The sequence below is a fragment of the Psittacula echo genome (assembly GCF_963264785.1).
Source record: "Psittacula echo genome assembly, chromosome: 10".
NCBI lineage: Eukaryota > Metazoa > Chordata > Aves > Psittaciformes > Psittacidae > Psittacula > Psittacula echo.
Window position 1 is genome coordinate 2,068,965 of NC_137741.1, and position 20,717 is coordinate 2,089,681.

The 20,717-nt window shown below is 42.6% G+C and overlaps 1 protein-coding gene across 1 annotated transcript; it reads left to right on the plus strand.

Moving 5' to 3' along the window:
- Nucleotides 1–338: 338 nt before the first annotated feature.
- On the plus strand, nt 339–20,714 carry REC114 (REC114 meiotic recombination protein; the record flags this gene model as incomplete). Its single annotated transcript, XM_080626421.1, has 5 exons — nt 339–509; nt 958–1,047; nt 11,901–11,984; nt 15,793–15,966; nt 20,553–20,714. 5 exons carry the CDS (start codon nt 339–341, stop codon nt 20,712–20,714), a joined length of 681 nt encoding a protein of 226 aa, XP_080482547.1.
- Nucleotides 20,715–20,717: the final 3 nt, after the last annotated feature.

Sequence of the window (20,717 nt, forward strand, 5' to 3'; positions counted from 1 at the left end):
GGCTGCTGGGAGGAGGCGGAAGAAGTATCCACACTCCCCTTGGAAAAGTAATACCTTCGAAAGGAAAGGAGCAGGACAAGACGACATCATCTGGCACAGCACCGAGCACCGCTAAGGCGAGCAGACCAGCATTACCTCAGCTCGCACTCACCTATCGCTGAGAGAAACACCTGCGTGAGCCCCAGCGCGCTACCTCATTGGCTCTTGTTTCTCTGCCGCCCGCTGATTGGTAAACAAGTCCCCCCGACGCGCTCTCTCTTCCCTCCCATTGGCTCCTCCTTCCCGCTCAAACCCGCTTTGCTACCCGCTGTGGAGCGCCACCTCTCCTCAGGGCGGCGATGGCGGCGGCTGTGGCGGGCGGCGGCCGCGGCTCCGAGCCGGGGCAGGGCTCTGCGCCGGGTGACACCTCCCTCCTCGGCAGCGCCACAACGTGGCCCTTGAAGCGCTATGGCCGCTTCCTGCCCCCGGTGGATCACGACGAGGAAGGGCAAAACGCCGCCTCTTGGAAGGTGACGGGCGGCGCGGGGAAAGGCTGGCTGCTCGGTGTGGCAGTGACTGACTCGGTGGGGCCTAGCCGGCCGCTGTGTGACAAGCGGCAATAAGTGAGGTGTACTTTTGCAAGTCCGGAGCTAATGCAGGCATCGGAGATATTTTACTGCATGAATTATTCATGTGAACATGTCAATGATATGATAGTGTTTCACTGGTTTTTATTCCTTCCTTAGGTAGGGATCTGTGGTATTAAAAACTAGAGATCAAGTTGGAAGAACCCAGGTGGTTGCTTAAAATAGTTAAATCTGTATATGGAGTTAGTAAATGTGCCTCTAATCTGTGGCACAAGGTGCAGTGGTGAGAGGTAAATTATAACCTTTGAAACCTCTCATTTTGCACTAGAAATGGAAAAAAGAAATCCTGTGCTAACCAGGCTGGAGTTCTGATTTGTCTCTCTTTTTAAAGGTTTTTGAATCAAATGAAGAATCAGGCCATCTTATCCTTACCGTGGTTGTATCTGGCCATTTCTTTATTTCCCAAGGGCGAACAGTACTGGTAAGTTTCTCACGTATAAAAAACATTTCTCCTTTCATGGTAGCATCAACATTAACTTAATTTCCCTTCTCAGCCTCATGTTCTCTCCCACTGAAAAGAAAGTGCCAGATTTATTTTGCTCATGGTAATTCTGGGCTGCTTGGCTGCTTTCTCTCCCTGTTTATCAGAATCATACCAAATGCATTGTTTCACACTGAGGAACAGGGTTTCTTCTGGGGCTCTAAAAGATCTACATTAAGATGTAATGCTAAGTGCTGCTGATGTTGAAAGATGTGGGATTTTTCATGACTGCCTCAGAAAACAGAGAAAATGCACTTATGAAAGACATTAAAAAGATAACTAAAATTTCCAGTAAGATTTGCTATACAATCCAGATAATTTCTTGCCAATGGGTTTGGTTTAGGATTTTGGGTTTGATGATTTGGTTTATCGAAGGGTATGTTTTTTTCTGGGTTGGGCAATATGATCTAACATAAAACTGGCACCCATGAAGACAAAATAACAACTCCAGAGTTGTGTCAGCTGGTTTTTCTGTACTTACTTAAGCATGACTAAACTGTAAAGGTTTCACAATGACACCGAAGAGCTTAAAAGAAACGTTCCATCTAGAAGGAGTTGGTTTGATCTTCATGACAGAGAAAGCCTGTGCTGGAAAGTGGAATCAAGTGTGTATCACCAATACTGAGTGATGATAACAAGTAGGAATTGGCTAATAAATACATTAGAAAGCTGGTCCAAACTGGAGGAAGGCACTATTAAGACAACAAAGACTTGTTTTTAAATACAGAATGTATAAGAAAGTATATTGTAGCTTTAAATATGTATTAGCTTATAAATTAATTTTTACTGTGCCTTTTAAAAGGTCTCAGACTTACAGAAATATCTTGTAAGTGTAGAGGGAGAACCAAGGATACACTTAATTGGTTTTGGCCTGTGTGTTAAGAACGCTGAATAGATAACAAATGAGCCAACAGAGGGCTGTCAGTCTGTGTGCCCCTCATACAAGGCATGGTATTTGGCTCATATATTTAGTGAGGGCAAGTTCTTGGAATGTTCTTGGATGAGGGTAAACATAGAAGCTGGAAAGTATTTTAGCAGTTCTCTTAAGGGAGTCATTGGAAATCCAAATATTTCAAAGAAATGCAACTGAAATGAGACTTGGTGCCATTTCTTACCAAATACTGCTTGGAACCAATGGGTGCAGAATACACCTGTCCTGGAGCTGGTCCAGGACAGGTGCATTATCCCCATCACACAGCTGTAACTGTTTAGTAACTAGGAGACTTACATTCCTTGTCCTTGAAATAACCACATACAAGCTAACTGAAAGTAAGTTTTAATAACTAAAGAGCAAAAAAGGCACCAGTGAAAGCTGTAGCCCTTCAAAGACTGTGCCTGGCAAAGGCTGAATCTGGCAAGTGACAGTGGGCAGATAAAAGCATACTGTCATAAGGGATGAGTTCAGGAAGTACAAGAAAACCTTTATAAAGACTTGGCTGGGAAAAGCACTTCTTGGAGCTCTTAGGTTTAGTGGCTAGTGAATCTTTCTGGCAGCTGTCTTGCTTGAAATGCCAGATGAGGAATTTCTGAGATCTATCGGGTCTGTTTCAGCTTCTAAGAGACACTAATATATTGCAGTAACCATCACAGGCTAAGAATAGGACAGAACAGAGGTGGAACAGATGTACTTGGTAAATGTGACTGAAATAGAATACTGAGTTTAAAAGAAAACAAAAAAGAAAGTTGTTTCTTTTCTTTGTTGGGGTGGTTTTTTTTTAAACATTTAGTTTAACAATGCTTCTATACTAACCTTAAGGCCGACACCAACAACATTTTACTAAGTGTATGATCAAAGTTACACAAAACCGGTGTCATAAGCATTTTTAAACCTGACTGACAACTCCTTTGTTGCACTTCTTCAAGTCCATGCAATTGGGAGCATGCTGTACGTGTGTTCTGTGAGTACAAAACTAAACTGGTGTGAAATGCACTGGTGTAATATGCCCCATGCCTGTGTATTTCTCAGAGATTGAAGCAGTTCCAGTCCTCCCACTGTTCCTCTTAAGCATCCCTGACTCACTGAAAAACCTAGCAAATACTCACTCTGCTAGTTCTGAACCTGGGCAGGCATCTTCAGAGCTATGTCAGGTTTCCTGTTTCCAAGGGATTTGGTCCAGCACATCTGCTTAGCTTGTTCCTTCAGCATATACCTTCCTAGAAATGTGTCCCTTTTCCCAACACTACTTAAGTCTGATAGACAGTGATAAAATTCTTCTTCCTGGGATAATCCCAATCTACAGGTATCTTTGAAGAATAGTCTGTTGAATCTCTTTGGTAAAGCAGCCAGTATCATCAAACAGAAAGATGATTGTGGTGGTGCATCTGCCCATCCTCTGGGCTGCTCTACAATCTCAGGAATTTCCATCAGAGCTTGGCCTTTGTGCAATGAGTTTGGTGGGGAAGTATTCCTTGACCATGCTGGGAACTCTTGCGCAGCTAAGGAAAGAGGCACTGATTGTATCAGGGACTCCTGTTCCCTGACTAAGGTGGGAAGTGAGAAGGGGACAACTGGTTATCCCTGACAGCCTTGGAGCACTCCTTCCCTGGACTGAAGTCCCTGCCACTAAATTATTTACAGGTACTTTCATATGTATTTATGTATGTGTTTGTATGTGTGTATACATTGTTGCAGTCACTATAATATAGTCTAGTGACTCACTTTATAATATCCTTAAACCTTCAAATTGCTGCTAAATGAAAAACATGTAAAAGTTCCCTCCATGGTGAACTGGTACATCTGTAACCCGTCAGATGTAAGCCATTGACCAAGTCTAAGACTAGGTCAATCCAGCAGCACCTAGGCTCAGTCAGGAGTTTAGAGAGCAAGGGGGTCTACTCTGAGCTTCGTGATTCAATGGAGGGTTCTCCCTTACCCTTTGCTTCCTTGGTCCCTGTATCGATTTTTTTTAGTTTTATTTGACCTTGATTTTTCCTTTGCATACTTCATCCATGTAATAACAAATAGCATGAATGTTGCCATTGAATTAAGTCATGCCATTATAAATCATATTCAAACTGCTCTTGGCTAATACCTTTGATGGTTATTCTTTGAGCAACCCTAAACCACGCATTTCATGACAGTGATGCCCAGGGACTGTGCCAGCACCAGCCATGATGTTGTTGGCCAGCAACTGAGAACAGCTTCCAGTTGACTCAAAGCAGCTAGAACTGTGCAGGCCACTGGTGAAATGTTACCAACTCCTTATTGAGATGCTGTATAACAAAAAAGTTGCAATATTGAGCTGTCTGGTTATTGCTGTAAGCATACTCAGAGTGTAGAAATGGTTAATCCACTGATTTTTATCTCCTTCTAGCCTCCATCTGTCAGTTGTCAGAAACCTGTCACAATATTTAAACAGGCTTTGCACGACTAAGTACATATAGTTCTTTGGAATCTGTCACAGACCAAATACTCTCACTGGGGGTCTGTTCTAACGGACATTTTGTCACAGAGGATAATGCACAAGTTTCTGCTCCAGAGGGAATGTATCAAGTTTGACAGAATGCTGCAATTGTTGGAATGATTCAGCTTGTGGGTTTACTGTGTATCCAAATTTCTACTTGCTGGCCTAGGCTACTCCTATTTATTGCCAAGGTGTTCTCCACCATGTACGTGCTGCCTCCCATCAAAATTCCTTCAGAACTGTTTCTTGCTATGTAGTAATTGCATCCTTTAAGTTGTTGATGTCTAGTCTTTTGATCTGACTCCTAATTCCCACTTTTCAGACCTTTTGATGTACTACAGGCTCCTAGTTTTGAAGGAACTGGATAACAATTAACTTTGTACCTTGTACCTCTGCATAGGAACACAGTAAGGCACAAGACTTGTGTCACAGGGACATCACTTCCTTCTCAACTTGAACAACTATATTGTATTTTTGTCAAATTTCCATGGATCAATAATAAAGGGATACTTTTGCCCTCTAACAGTAACCCAGAATGAACTAAACTGCTGACTAAATTCAAGAATTCATTCTGTGGTGAATGTTCCTATTCTATTACGTTTTTTTACTGCACCAGCAATGGTAGAGCTGGAACCCTCACCCTACCCCAATTCCTACATGAACCATCCTAAGTAAGAGTTCTTCAAAGAAAGTTTTTATCCAGCATCCAACAAAGAAAACTTATCAGTTGGATGCTTTTACACTGGGTAATACTGTAGTATGACATAGATTTTTATCTCTTGTGGTTTAAAATTGGCAAGGAATGTAGTAAAATCAGTGCATCAGTAAATGCAAACTATCTTGGTTGGTACCTTCTGTTTTCTTTAGGCAGATAAAAGCCAGAGTGCATTTTTTCCTCAGTGGTATGTGCATCTTACGCAGGCCAAAATGAACCTTTGCAGCTGCCAGGAAGCTCTGCGTTACGCTGGTAGTATCATGGGTGGATGCTTTTTAAGAAGTCCAGAAAAAGTCCAATCAGCTGCCTACTGAAACTGTGAACTTTCAGATTTCAGCAGTTTGGTATTTCACTTAGAACTTTTCTTTGTTCATTCTTCTCCAGTGAGCAGTGATGTTAACTGAACTGATGCTTGCCTGAACTGGTGCTGAGCAGCTTCACAGTCAACATGCTAGCGTAGCTCCCAAGGCTTGCTCTCCTAGTGAGCATGGGTCCAACAACTACCTTTTTGTTTTGATAAAGGAATCTTTTATTGCATTGTTGAGTGGTTCTTTCATCAAACCTTTTTCATGTCAAGTGATGATTTATGAAACACTAAAATACATAAACTAGGTTCTGTAACATACTCTCCTGTCAGTGTGATAACAAGAGGAGATAGCTTTTGTGAAAGTTATTTACTTAGTAAATCATCCTCTTAGATGTCTGCCTTTCATTTATGTACAACATTCATTACAACTCCATCTGCATGAAACTGAGGTGAAAAAGTTGTGTGGAAATGGAAAACTTTGATGGTTGGATTAACATCATCCATTTTAGGAAAAATATTCCAGTGCTCCTGACTTGATATCAAAATATTTTCTCTGTTATAGATGTATTTATATATTCTTAGTCCTTTTTATTTTCTTACAGCAAGAATGTTAAGAAACCTTTCCCTTAAGGAATGATGGCTCTTTGGAGTCAAGAATATGACTCTTCTATGATCCTATAAATATATTATAAAATAGAAATAATTATGTATCCCAAGACCTGATTTTTCTTTTTAGCACATACAGAAAACTACAGAATTATTTTCATGAGCAATAAAATAATAGAACACTTACTGAATTCCCTTCTAGCAGTCTTTATACTAATGGGAGCTGAAATAACTGTTTTCTTGCCCAAAAGAATGCTACAATGTATGCACTCAGCAGTTCTAAATGACATAGGTTGGTAAAAATACCCTGTGCTGTGTACACTGGTACATGGTGAGGTGTCATAGGTTTGGCGACTGCTCCAGAACTGGTCATTGAAGTACTTCCATGCTCCTAGAACAGATAACTGTGGACATGGTCAGTGTTTCCATCAGCTGCTCAAAGAAAACACATTATTTAGTTTAATGGGCAAACTTCTGGGGAATGGGAACACATTCAAGATCACTTCAGATGTTCTTTCATAATGCTGCCAGAGACATACTTGAAACTGTCCTAATGAGGAAACAACTGTTTTCCTTTAAAAATACAATCTGCTTGTGTGCTCAACTACATGAAATGGAGAGCAAATGGAACAAAAATCCGTGACGTGTAACGCAAATCAGAGGGTGTTGTGATTTGTTTGCTGGGGTATTTTCTAAACAAAGTTCTTCATTTAGAATTAGACTCTATAACATATTTTTAGGGCCTATTTTTGCAGTGTTGCCTGACACACTGCCTATTTTCTGGTAGAAAAACCTTATTCTTGCATACTGTTGATAATGGAATTTTACAGGAATATCTCCACAGCATCTCTGCAGATTTGTGGCAATACTCTCAAGATACATCATGTTCTGTTTACCGCAACTCTTATTTCCTTTCCCTCCTTTGAATCAGTACATCATGAGAATTCTGTTTTGGTGGTTTATTTGATGCCATTAATCCTGGTGCTGGAATTCTCCATACCCTACAAATTAAACAAATTACAATTGTGAAGAGGACTTATTTAATAGGATCAAATTAATCCAGAGTAATTGATTTGTGACCTGATCTTTTAAAGTGTAGACTAAATGTCCTTCATACCCTCCTGGTCCCCTCATGACTTCTAATAAGCTAACAGTGTTCTGGATACAGTAGATTCTAACTCATTAATTAGGCAGGCATGCAGCAGACATTGTGATGTTTCAATGCTCTCTTTGCAGTACCTGAAACCTCATGCACCAAATTCCTGGGCTGATACTCACAACAGCGCCTTGGGTAGAGGAAGGTCCCTGTGGAATAAAAGAAGACATAAGACAGAAGACCAGGGAAGCGAGCGGATTGCTAATGCTGCTCAGTGGTTGTACACTGCAAAGCAAGAGAAAGGTTGGGGCTTTTTATTAAAGGTCCTGTGGTTGCTCTGTGAAAGGAGAAGGAATCTTAGTTTGATTTGTTCAGTACCACAATTGTAGTTCAAGAATTTCAATCTTAGTGTCTTTATTTCAATATGTGCTGTGGACATGATTGTTTTGGACAAGCTGTATCTCTCTGCCTTTGCTTCCCCATTTGTATTTGATATAACAATGCATTCCTGTTGTAGATTTAGACCAGATATAAAGAAGTGCTTCCCTGTGAGGGTGCTGAGGTGCTGGCACAGGGTGCCCAGAGAAGCTGTGGCTGCCCCATCCCTGGCAGTGTTCAAGGCCAGGTTGGACACAGGGGCTTGGAGCAAGCTGCTCTAGTGGAAGGTGTCCCTGCCCATGTCACGGGGTGGGAACTGGATGAGTTTTAAGGTCCCTTCCAACCCAAACCAGTCTGGGATGCTGTGCACTGGTGATTGGCAGCAGTAGAATTTTAAAGGGTCCTGATCTTTAATTTTCTCTTGCCCCAGTTCTTCTGAACCCAACTATTAGAATAGTTTCTAAAGAGTAGTGACAGCCATTCATGACTTGTATTTACCTTAGAGTTTAAGTATGATATTGATCTAAGGAAACATATATTTCATATCAGGAGTTAACTTCTAACTTTAAGCTGGAATTACATTTTTATTCTACAATCCTTAATGAGAGGAAGAATTGTCAATTTTTTTTATAGAGTAAGCAGTTTTTCATTTTGAAAGTGCAAAGTGGCAACTCTCATTCTCTGTTGGGAAGGCAATGAGTTAAAAATTAATATTTTTCAGATACATACAAGAATTTGAATTATAACCTATGTGTCCAGTATCAAGCATGCACAGTTGCTCTTATTATAACAACTTAGTATTAACTAAATCCCTATCAAAGAGGTCACCATCAAAACACTTACTTGTAACCATGCTTTCCAATTTTGCTTAAGTTTTCTCAAAGCATCTCAGTTTTGCCCTCTCTTTAGTGTTCCGTGTAATACTTGAAGATAATTTACAAGCTTTATCACACTGTCTGCTCTCACATCCTTATTTTTATTGTCTCTTGACAGTCTTCTCAACTACAGTGTTTCTGTTCCGCTGCAGATGTTTATCAGATGTATTAAACACACTATGTAGATACCTGGAAATAATATGCCTGTTCTTTTGCTGCCAAATTAGTCACTTCTAAGAACAAGTAAGGTGTTATTCAGTATAAATGTTAAATAATAATAGTACCTAGACTATTAGATCCAAAACATTGATATTTGTAACTTAACAAATCACACTTAGACAGTGAATAGTGTTTCTGAAAGCATTTCTCACTGTACCTCAGTGTGGTGAGCAGACCCATGATGCAGAGCTCTGAATGGGACAGTGACACCTGGACAGGTCCCACTGGGGACCCGTCTCCATCTGGGGAAAGCAGCAGGTCATTTCAGCCATCCCTGCTTGTTTCATGCAGTGTTGCAGGTGAGTGCTGAGAGAGCAGAGGATCCCACCTTTCCCCAGCAAAGTGCCTTCCCCAAATCCCTTCTTTTGCCCTGCAGAAGCACTGTGAGGGGTACTAAGCTAGTTTTGCTCCCAGAGTTGTGCTTTGGGAGCTTACCTTGGGAAATGAATGGATTAAGGAGGTGTCACAGGTGCCTCTCTGGAAACAAAGCACAGCCTTTGGAAGTAGAGGATCACTTTGTTTTCTGGGGAATTGTGTGCCATGGTGCTGCCAAGCCTGAAGCAGAAAGGTGCAAGCGGGCTCTTCCCTGAGGCCTTCAGCTTTTCTCTCCTGCAGTCTTGCTTCAGTTAGCAGACGGGACCACTCTGTCAGCTATGCACTGGGATATTTATTAATATGTACAATAAAATTCCTTTGATCTCATGCTGAATTCATCATTTCTTGCACATGCATATTCCCAGTGTGTGGGATACCCAGATGACTCCTTAATCCAGGAGATTATACACTGTATGTATTACATTCATTGTGAACTGGGAACTCTTGACAACAAAATTCTGTTTGCATTGCATGAGCCCATTAAGTAGCAGCCAAGGTGGTGAATCTGTGTGGCACCTAGGGTTTGTCTTTTTCAATACTGGTTGTAATTTAAGGGCAGAGCCTATAACATTTGTGGCAAAAAGAAAGTTCTTCCTGAGCTATTGCTTACACATAGTTCAGTTTCATTTGGAAACAGTCTCATAAGTGAATCCAGACTGATTGATGGAAGGCAGCAGAGCTGAGCTGCTACACAACTAACATTTCTTATATATATGTATATGTATTAATTCTTACTTAAGGTAGGCTTTGCCTAAAGGCCTTGCAGTCTAGCAGGAAATGGAGACTCTGCTCCTGGGTTCCTGTGTCATTCAGCACCACAGGGTTTCTAGGTGATACAATAATAACAATATTCATAAATAACACACAGCACCTTCCAGCAGAACCACCAGCAGGCCTCAGCACCCAGCAGCTCTTGGAATGCTGAAATGTATAATCAGAACAAAAGTAGCTCCTAGTTAATGCTGGACTAGCTGGTTGGCAGGCTAGAGCAGCAGCACTGCCTTCCCTGCCTCACATATGGTGGGACTGCATCTTGCCTGCTTCTGAAAGATTTGGGAAAGGTCTTGTTTTGTTTCCTGCTTCAGCTTAATTCCTCCTAGGGTCCTTCCTCTGAGAAACTTACGTTCTTATCAGAGATGTAGGAAACTGTTTTCCTTTAATACAGGGTTCTTACAAGTATGATCCTGGAGAATGAGTATCTACATCAGTGAACATTAATGATGGATCACACTTAGAAAAGCCCTGCCATTTCTCTCTTCATATTGAAAACATTTGACGTCTTCTGTTCTGCCCACTTCTAGGCTGCCTTTTGGCCTGTATTCCTGATCAGTCTTACACTGCCATCTGTCTTTGCTCATGGCAATGCTGCTGAGCAAAGCCCAGCTCAGAATGTAAAGCAGCTCTGGATGCTGCCTGCCCAAGAACAGTGCCACAGCAGCTGTGTTCTCTGTATTTCTGTCAGCCTGAAATACAGAGGAGGGATACTACTATCCGGAGCGATAAAGGGATACTAGCAATCTGGAGGGATACTATTTCCTTTGCCAGTGCATACATCCAGAGCAGATTTAGAGCCAATTCATTACCTCTAGAAAGGCAGAAATGGACTGTAATCTCATTGTATTGCCATGCACTTGCCAGATCTACCCTACACTTAGCTCCTGGATGTTGGCAGAGATCCTCTCAGCTTCACACAATGCAACAAGGGACAGGTTTTTTGTGTTCTTTCTTGTTGCTCTGAATTCATTGACCTATGAACCTCAGAACTTGCTGCCTTACCACTCCGGAGTCTGCTGTAGCTGATGTCTGAGCAGCCTCATGTCTGTGATCCGCTTTGCTTCTCTAGCAAAACATTAGTCTTCAATGCTTTCTAGACATCCTCTGTAGAATTTCAATTATAAATCTACACACGATTGCTCCATGAGACTATAAAGCCAGTGCCAGCAGTGCCTGAGGTGACTTCTTGTACTAAAATAGAAAGGCAGATGGTTTCCCTGCCTGGACCTGTGGTAGATATATAGTAACTTGCAAAAATACACTGCAGGCGGTCCAGGGTGGACATGGCTTGTGGTTTCTGACCCTGCTTGAAAAGCAGCCTATGCAATAAGCCATGGTCATTGAAGGCATTAGAAGTTCAGATAAAACAAATAGGTGATTTCCTCCCTGCCCTTCAATTTGGGTTTTGCCCCCCCCCCCGACTGTGCTAACTAATGACCACGTGGCAATCTGTGGAAGGTACCTTGGGAGACACAGTCCATTGCCTTGGCATTTTTATCTGATGTTTTCAGCTTCCCAAGGTATTTTCAGAGTGCTGAGCAGTCCATCTTGTTGGGAGAGACTGACAGTTACTGCAACGGGAGTATAAGGACATCTTCATCAAGTGATCAAAGCTGCTGCTTGTTTACCTGAATGCCATCTGGAGGAAATGCCTCTCTGGGCTGCAGCTAAACCGACTGCGGGCCCATTCTTCAGGTTTGCCTGCCCTCTGCTGCCCTCTCGGGCAACTTCACGGGATGAGGAAGGATTTCAAGCTCTGTTGTGGCTGTTTCATTGTGCATTTCATGGAGACTTCAATCACATGCACAAATTTAAAGTATATATGGAAATTAGAACATAATTGACAACATCAGAACTGGAGCTACAGATTCGATCCCTTGTTTGTGTAAAAATGACATACTGATAACTGTTTGACAGATACAGAAGTTGCACAGATGCAGGGGACTCATCTTCATTAGGGGTTATATTCCCTCACATAACAAGTGTGGACTTCTGAGTGGTGCATGTTTGCTCTGTGAGCAGTATGTGTTCTGCTTTGTTGCAGGAAGGTTTCTCACTGATTGATTCCCGCAAGTGGCTAAAGATAGTCAGGAAAGCAGACTGCCTGCTCCTTCATGCACAGGCCAAGGTAAGCACAGTTGGATTTAGTATTTCTAATAGAATCACAGCCTGGTTTGGGTTGGAAAGGACCTTAAAGCTAATCCAGTTCCAACCCCTGCCATGGGCAGGGACACCTTCCACTGGAGCAGGTTGCTCCAAGCCCTGTTCAACCTGGCCTTGAACGCTACCAGGGATGGGGCAGCCACAGCTTCTCTGGGCACCCTGTGCCAGCGCCTCAGCACCCTCACAGGGAAGAACTTTTGCCTTATATCTAACCTGAACTCCCCTGTTTCAGTTTGAACCCATCACCCCTTGTCTTATTGCTACAGTCCCTGATGAAGGGTCCCTTTTAGCTAATGGAGTTCTGAGTCACACTTCACTTTGACGAAGTATCTAAACAGTTATTCAACCATTCTGTGGCCTCTGATGCTGGCACAGTACTGGCAGGCTGGTGCTTCAGGGCCATGAAGGAACCTGGGTTTCTGGTCTTCCCCTCAGATCTCAAGAAAAGCCTTTAAGTAGTTAAATGGCACTTGCTTGTTACCAGCCTGCTTATTAAATCCCAGTTTTCTTGGTTCTTAGATGAACCCTGAGAAGTTTCATTTCATCTATACTAAGCACTGAAGCAATTTCAAGTGAGAAGAGTTCTCCTTTCTTCCATGATAGTTTTTAAGAGGCTTTGTTGTTTCAGCAGAGACAGCTGCCTCCAGCTTAATTCTCTCTTCTTGACAAGATAATTCATCTCTAAACCAGAAACAGGAATTGTGGAACAAGATGTTGAGCCCCGTGTTCAGTAGTTGCTAAGACTGGTTTTAATTCTTTGCCCCATTCCCAGAGCTATCATGGCATAAAAATAGCTCGATTATCAGAGATGTTCTGGCATTCCCCTGACAGGAGCTCAGGTACAGGCTGTGTTATTGTAATGGCAGAGAACAGCAATACCGCGAATAGCTGAAAACTGTAACAATTCCTTTGAGTTGTATTTTGATCTTTTACCTGATTTCTGTTTTAAAGATGCACAAAGATTTCTTTAGAGGATGTTACAAACCAAACAATATAGTTTGCAGATGGGGGAATGCCAAGAAAAAAGCCAGTGTGAGGCATAACATGCATTGTTTAAATGTAAGGAGGGACTCATTTCAGAATCAGCCTCATCTGATGGTGCCTGTAGGAAGTTCATAAATACCTGAAACCATTTTAAATCCATGGGTTGTGCTTGCCTGAGCCCAAACCAACTTTGCCCTCTGATTTTTGTCAGATGCTTATAAAAGGTGGAGTATCACTGAAGTTGACTATTGAGCAGTTGCAGTCATTAATTCTGCTCAGTCAGTGGATCATCAGGTGCCTCTCCAGTGCCAAGAACCAGTTCCCCAACACAGTCTTAAGGGATTCTGCTGCATCTCACAAGAAATAAAGAGAAATGAACAGCACAATCAGTGTGAGGCTGAAACAAAGCTCTGAGGGACAGTGCAAAAAAGGAGGGATATCAAGAGTTTTATTGTTGTGCATCTTTAATGTTTACTGACCATAAATTCACCTGACAGACTGCATTTAGTGGCACTGCACTGGTCCTATCATAGTTCCTCTGCTTTGTATGCTAAATTGTAGCTGAAGTGATTTCTTAAGTGACGTCTGTGCATATAACTTCTGTGATGATTTCAACAATGTGTTTCAGGAAGCAGCCACATTGTCTAAGGGGTTACATCCTATCCCTGCTAAACCTAAGTAAGGAAGGAATCAAAGCAGATTTAAGCAGAGGAGCACAAGGTTTCCAAAAAACCTGTTCCTGTATCTGAGTGCACAGAGCAAATAAGGAGCATGGGCAACTAAATATGACTCTCTCATTCCTGATTTACCTTGTACCCCTTGCTTTTACAAGTCATTACATTACACTGGTAGTGAAGCTTACTCATTACTTAAGAAATGTGGTTTTAATAGGGCACTGTGGACTCTTAGCTAGCAGGAGTTTAAACTCTCTTTGGAGAAGCTTAGTGTTGATACTCTTGAAGGAACAAGATCTATAGAGAAGATGTGCCGCAGATCAGCTGTACTAGTGGAAGTTTTATTCAGCAGAGCACACGAGTGTGTAATTCCAAAGCCAAACACAGATGCACCTTGTGTCTTACACTTGCCTTGTGTGGCTGCCACTGCCCTTTGTATAGCTCCATCTCTAGTGACCTCTTACCTCATCTAAGTGACCTCCAGGTTCTTTAATACTTCAGCCCTTGTATGGTTCAGGTGTTACTGCCTAGTACTTTGTTTATGCTAAAACCTGGCATCATCGTAGCTGAATTTGAGCATTCCCTCTCTTTCCATAAAGGAAAAATGTTAAATTTCCAAAGTCTACTGATGTTTATAAACTGCAATCTTAAGTGTTCATTAGTCTTTGTGGAAAAGCAGAGGGCAACACAAACACCTCAGACTGAAAAGTGATTTGGGGCTTGCAGGGGTAACCAAAACAAGTGTTCTCTGAAAGTCTCCAGAAGGAATTCAAACGAAGATGCAAGTTCCCTGTCATTTCAATGAGAATTCACCACTTGGCACACCCCCACACAGGTGTTGGCTATGTCAGTAGCCAAGCTGACCCAGCTGACATCTCAGTTAGAGGTAATGTAACCATGCACTGGTAAAATGAGTGCTCCAGTTCCAGTTAGTTTGACCTTTTTTTCCCTTTGAAAGGCACTGAGACAAGCTTTTATGCTTACAGTGCCTCAAAATCACTTTATGCAATACAAGCATCTTAAAATAACATGTATGGAAACATAAAGGCTGTCATCAAGAGCTGGCTTACCTGTGAGATGAAACCTGTAACATGAAAGATATGCTTGTACTCATGTCATCTAGCAGCATGTGTAGGCATTATAAAAAGGTTTTCATGTTTACACCTCAGAAGGATGAACACTTGAATAAGCTGGCTCAGTCCAAGGAAAACGTGCTTCTTTTCTAGTACTTTACCTGTGGTTTACATTTGAAACCTCAAAATCAAACCAAAAGTCCCATTAACTCACTCCTTAACCAAAGCTTTCAATATGTATCTCTTCAATCAGTTGAATGTGCGTAGGACAGGCTTATCATGCACGACAGACTCTTCAGTCCTCCATTTTCAGTGCCATTTCCTGAACCCCATGTACCTAAAATTTATGGTACAGCATCACAAGCTATAATGGCAGGGGGTGGGTGCCAGAGCTACCTCGTACTTTTATTTTCCAGCATTATTTCACTATTTGAAATAATGCATTAGAGTGTTTTGTGCTCCCAGTCTGCTGGGTTAGCGTCTCTTCGAGGAACAGCAGCATGCAAGTAGTGCTAAACTGAATTTATCTGTTTGGCTGCACACAGGCAGCCCAGGTAGGCTGGTAAGGCTTTGGCACAGACAGTAACGTAAATCCAAACTGGAACACACTATTCCCAGAACTTTTAGTTTAGATTCCATTCACTTTAATGTCATTTCATTTGTTGTCACAAATACCTCCTCTGAGCTGACATATCCTTACAGGACACTACTTGCAGCAGCAGGAAGAACTTCATTTCCCTGCTATACATGTAAAAACTCCTGTCATGGCAAGGTTTCCTCACTTGGCTACACCTTCACTTAGTTGGTAAATGGTCTTACTCACCAGTTTGGGTTGGTTTTAATTGATTTTCAAACTGGGAATCATAGTCTGGTTTAGCTGCTGGGAATAATGAAGATAGAGCAGGGAAAACTTGTTTCTGTGCTTTAAAGTTGGTGCAGAGATCAAAACATGTATCACCTTCTTCCTAACTTTACCAAATAGGAATTGAATTAAGTCATTTTGAGGGGATTCACAATTCCTTTCTTTTCTCTTTGGTTTCAGAACGAAGGCCGCATGTTTCGTGTTCAGTTTGGTGGTGACTCAAAGGAAGAGATGCTGGAAAACTGCCAGAGTTGTGTTCAGAAACTCACAGAGTACGTGCAAGTGCAAGGAACCGAGGAGCAAAGCCAGCAGCTCTATCCCAGCTTCAGTCAGCTGGCCTACGGTGGCAGCCAGGTGAGGAACGCTGAACTAAATGCATCACTGCTACAGGTAGTAACTAACCAAGAACATACAGACAGAAAAATAATCAACTCTTAGTGTTAGATCTGTGGCAAATCTGACTTCTGAGCAAAGTCTTTTTGCAACTATGAGATTATCTCTATGAAATATGAGTTGGGAAACCCAAATATCCTGCAGGGAAACCTAGAGAGAGAGTTATTCACGAGGTGAGCTGCTGAAGCCAGCCACCATCTTCCTATTTCTTAGCCTACCTCAAAGAAGTTAACAATGCTCAAGAGTGGTTCGAGCTCTTCAAGCTTCTTGTAAGTTATCTCAGAGCATTATTAATTATCTCATTTTGGCCTCCAAAAGGTCACCAGGAACCAAAATCAATATACACAGGTCATATGATCACAGGAAGAATACCAGCACGCAGATGGGATGAGATTTATGGGTGGGGAGTTTGAACTTACATTTCATTAGGGAAACAAAGAGAGTAAGTTATGCAGGGCTCAGGCAAACAGAGGAAGTTAGTAACCATGAAAAGAAACAGCAGCAAATGCTACAGCCAAGTGGAGTTATTTGGGAATACCAATACAGGGAAATTACCAATTCCCACTCAGGTTTGGTGAAAGACCAAGATGGTTTCTCCTGAGGTGAATAAATAGGGAGCAGCAGAGGAAAGCTGAATAGTTACAAAACCCCACATCTACAATTTCATCAGTGTAGATTCCACTGGGAAGCTGGCACTGTCAGATACATTATACAGGGCACAGGATCAGAGCCATTAAGTAACCATGGACTGCGTTGTTCTTTTTGTGTTTGCCTACTCCTGTTTTACAGTGTTCATTATTGTAAATATGCAATTGGAGCAATTTGAGCTTAACCTGACACATTTTAAAGCAATTTTGGGGTAGAAACTGACTGTTTCCATTTTCCGAGACAAAAACTTCAGGTAAATGGGAAAGGCAAAAGACAGAGAGTGTTTCTGAGGGTGACTAACTCTCAAATATATGCTCTCTTGGGTATCCAGAGGATCACATTTACCAGCTCTAAAAACATCCCCGCACTAACTTAGCCAGGAAAGCTCTTGGATACAGGATAAAAATATCACGATTGAGACTGAGCCTGGAAAAAGGAATGTCAAAGCTTTCAGCTACATCATTTTCATGGTATAATCTAGGAAGATCCTACTCTACCAGGCAGTAAAATCATATTTAGTAGAGAAAGTTTCAATTTGGCTCCCACCATTTCCAGGAAGGCACAAGGGAGGCCTTCAACAGCTGATAGTGATGATATACTGTTTGTTCTTCAAGCAGATTACCTATACTTTGGGCTTTGCTCATTTCTTGATCAGCTAAAGCAAAGAACAGAAGATAAAGAAAGCATTTTGTAGCAAAAGCCCAGCAGTCATACTGTTGGGATGAGTAACACTCTTGCTCCAGAGGTTAGACTGAAAAGTTCACTCAGAAAATAGAACTGACAGCTTCAAGCATCTTTTCAGTGATGTGGCCCATGGGAAGGAAAAAAGCACGCTCCTGGTGAGTGTTCCTACACAGCTGCTTGAAACTGACTTCCAGAAAGCAGTTTCAAATTGATCTTAGCTTAGACATGACAAGTTAAGGGCAGGCCCATTACCTCACGTCTTTCATTTTTAAAGACTCGAGCAGATGTGCATTCAGGTTCCAGAACAAGATGCCTTTTACTGCAGAAGGCAGCTGAGCACATTCTCTCCCTGTTATCTCTAAAAATGGAACTACTTCCCTTCTTGCACATACCCACACTCTGCTTGGTAACAAGCCCTTATTTGCATTTGACATTTTCTAGCCAGATGAGCCTCTATCAGCTTCCTGTGCAGGCCTTGGAGAAAGAAGATCCATACCACAGCTCGCCCAGGTAAAGCACAAATAATACATCTAACATTTACATCCTGTACCTGCATCTCTTGGGCATGGAAAGAGCTCGAGGTATCTCACATTCTGTCAACATCAGCGTTCACTGAACATCAGGATGCCATCATCTATACCAACAAAACCCACTTGATCTCCTGTAGTGATCTGGAGCTAGGAAATAAGCTGCAAACCCAGGTATTTCATGGCGTCATTATGCCATTGCATAAGAACAAACCACACACTGAGAGCAAACACCCAAGATGTCACGTCCAAGTAAGTGGCTTTGTCACTCTTTTGACTACAGAAATTACGTCAGCAGTCATAGCTTAAATCTGAAAACATCAGTCATAGAATCCCAGCCTGGTTTGGGTTGGAAGAAGCCTTAAAGCTCATCCAGTCCCACTCCCCTGCCACAGGCAGGGACACCTTCCACTAGAGCAGCTTGCTGCAAGCCCCTGTGTCCAACCTGGCCTTGAACACTGCCAGGGATGCGGCAGCCACAGCTTCCCTGGGCACCCTGGGCCAGCGCCTCAGCACCCTCACAGGGAAGAGCTTCTGCCTAAGAGCTCACCTCAATCTCCCCTCTGGCAGGTTAAAGCCATTCCCCTTGGCCTGTCCCTACAGGCCCTTGTCCAAAGCCCCTCTCCAGGTTTCTTGTAGCCCCTTTAGGCACTGGAGCTGCTCTAAGGCTCCCCAGAGCCTTTTTTTCTCCCAGATCCCCCAATACTATTGTCCTCAGGGACAAATCCAGGGTTAAACTGTATTCAAGAATAAGTGGAATTAACTCGTTTCTTTTCTATGAATTTGGGACAGAACAGAATCAGATGACTGAGAAAACTCAACTCTTTTTCACCTGGTTTTGTGCAGTTGCTTCAATGGGTCTTTTTTACCCTTCTTGCACATTCAGAGCACGATCAGCTCAACATTTCTTCCCATCAGTAGTATAAGGGACAATTCCTGTGCTCTTATTACAAATCTGTCATCTTTTAAACCCAAGAAAACCCTTTTATAAACAGCTCTATTTTGAGAAGGCAGCTTGCTGTGCTCTCCTCTCAGCAGTGAGAGCTGTATTACATGCCCTGCTGCTTGATTCCCAACAGCTTTGGTACTGTCCTTGTACAATGCAGCAAGAGTACAGCACCAAGCCAGAGGGATCAAACAAGGCAGTTGGCCTTTAGCAGCTGTCTTTTTCATGACCAGTCTCTGCTTTACAAGCCAATACTAGAGCTTGTAAACCACCACCACCATTACAAACAACTCAAGCTTATAAAAACTGCTTTTCTCTGGTCCCTGTGTAAGACAAGAGACGATACCAACTTCAAACAAAGCCGCCTGCCCAAGGCCTGTATTTACTACACACATTCATCCATCTCTCACTTTATTCCCCAGCACAAGATGACTCCGGTGTAGCAGCTTTACTACATCCTCCTCTACTTGTCCCTCTACTACTTAAGTCAGCTTAACACAACTGTGCTTCAAGCCCTGGCCCACACAAGCTTTGCCTAGGGCTGAACTTCTTCACAATAAACAGGCTTTCAGCTGGTGCTCTGGGATGTGCTGGATTTCAAGAGCTCCATTCCCACCACTTCAGGAAGCTGGCAGAAGCACTGGCTTTAAACATTCTCTTTTATTTAAAAATATATCTCAACAATCTTGAAAGATCTTTTTCACCACCATAAGAACAATCCTGGGACGGGAACCAACAGTAAGATCATATTTTTGCTACGGAGTTTTGTTTTCCTCCCCCTTGTGCTCCAGCCACCAGTGGGCCTGGTCCATCTGCCAGTTGTCTTGTGCCGTTTTGGGTTCAAGCAGCTGAAGCTTGGCTCAGCACATCAAAAAAAAAGAGGCCAAACTCAGCATGTGAAGTTATTTAAAGCCAAGCACAGATTAACCAGCATTGGGCATTTCCCCTGATACCAGAACTATTCACCTTCATCACTAACTCCCTCTGCACATCACACTTACCTCATGGGGAAAGCAACACATCCACGACTGTCTTTGCTTCTGCTCTCCCAAGTGTCCAAAAAGCATCTGTAACTTAATGGCTTCAGTGCAGATGGGTAGAGAAAGCCAGAGGCTGAGTGGGGACGTACTTTGCCCACCACGAAGGGAAAAACAGGAGGAGGTGGTTAAATCCGCATGGAAAGGATGTTTTAATTCTTAAAAACCCCCTAATTTACTTCTAAAAGCCACCAGGTTGGACAGGGCTGGGCGCAACCTCCTCTCGCTGAAGGTGTCCCTGCCTGTGGCAGGGGGTTGGTAACTAGATCAGGTTTAAGGTCCCTCCCAACCCAAACCAGTCTGGGATTTTCTCTAAACAAAGAGCTTTGCACTGCACACTTGGTTACCCTCACACAATTCCAAGTGGCAGCACACATGCTTTGTACCAGATCCTATTCTCTTACACGGAGTGGATCTTTGAGAGGAAGCCCAGGGAACTGGGGAAGAAAATAACACAGAGAAAAAAAACCCTATAGAGATAAAATTACATGGAGAAATCTGACCTGAGTGAAAGGATCCAAACAGCATAAATAACATGGCAGATGCATCTTTATTAAATACCAAAAGAAAACCTTGATGTAGCTGCACTTACCTTTACCTACATTTAACTTAACTACCTACCTTTCACTTACCTTTAACTATGTAAACGTTACTACACCTTTTCTGTCCTGGATTAGCACAACCCTTTGGTTTTTACTTCCCCAGTCTGTGCTGAACAGGAAGCTTGAGCTGCCCCCTGCACCCTGGCAGCCGGTGTGGGGCACCCAGGAGCTGGGGCCCTTCATCCGCTTCTGCCTCCTGGATCAGCATTTCCCAGCTTTTGTGCAAGCCGTGGAGAAGGAACTGCAGAAGCTCACAGAAGGTTGAGAA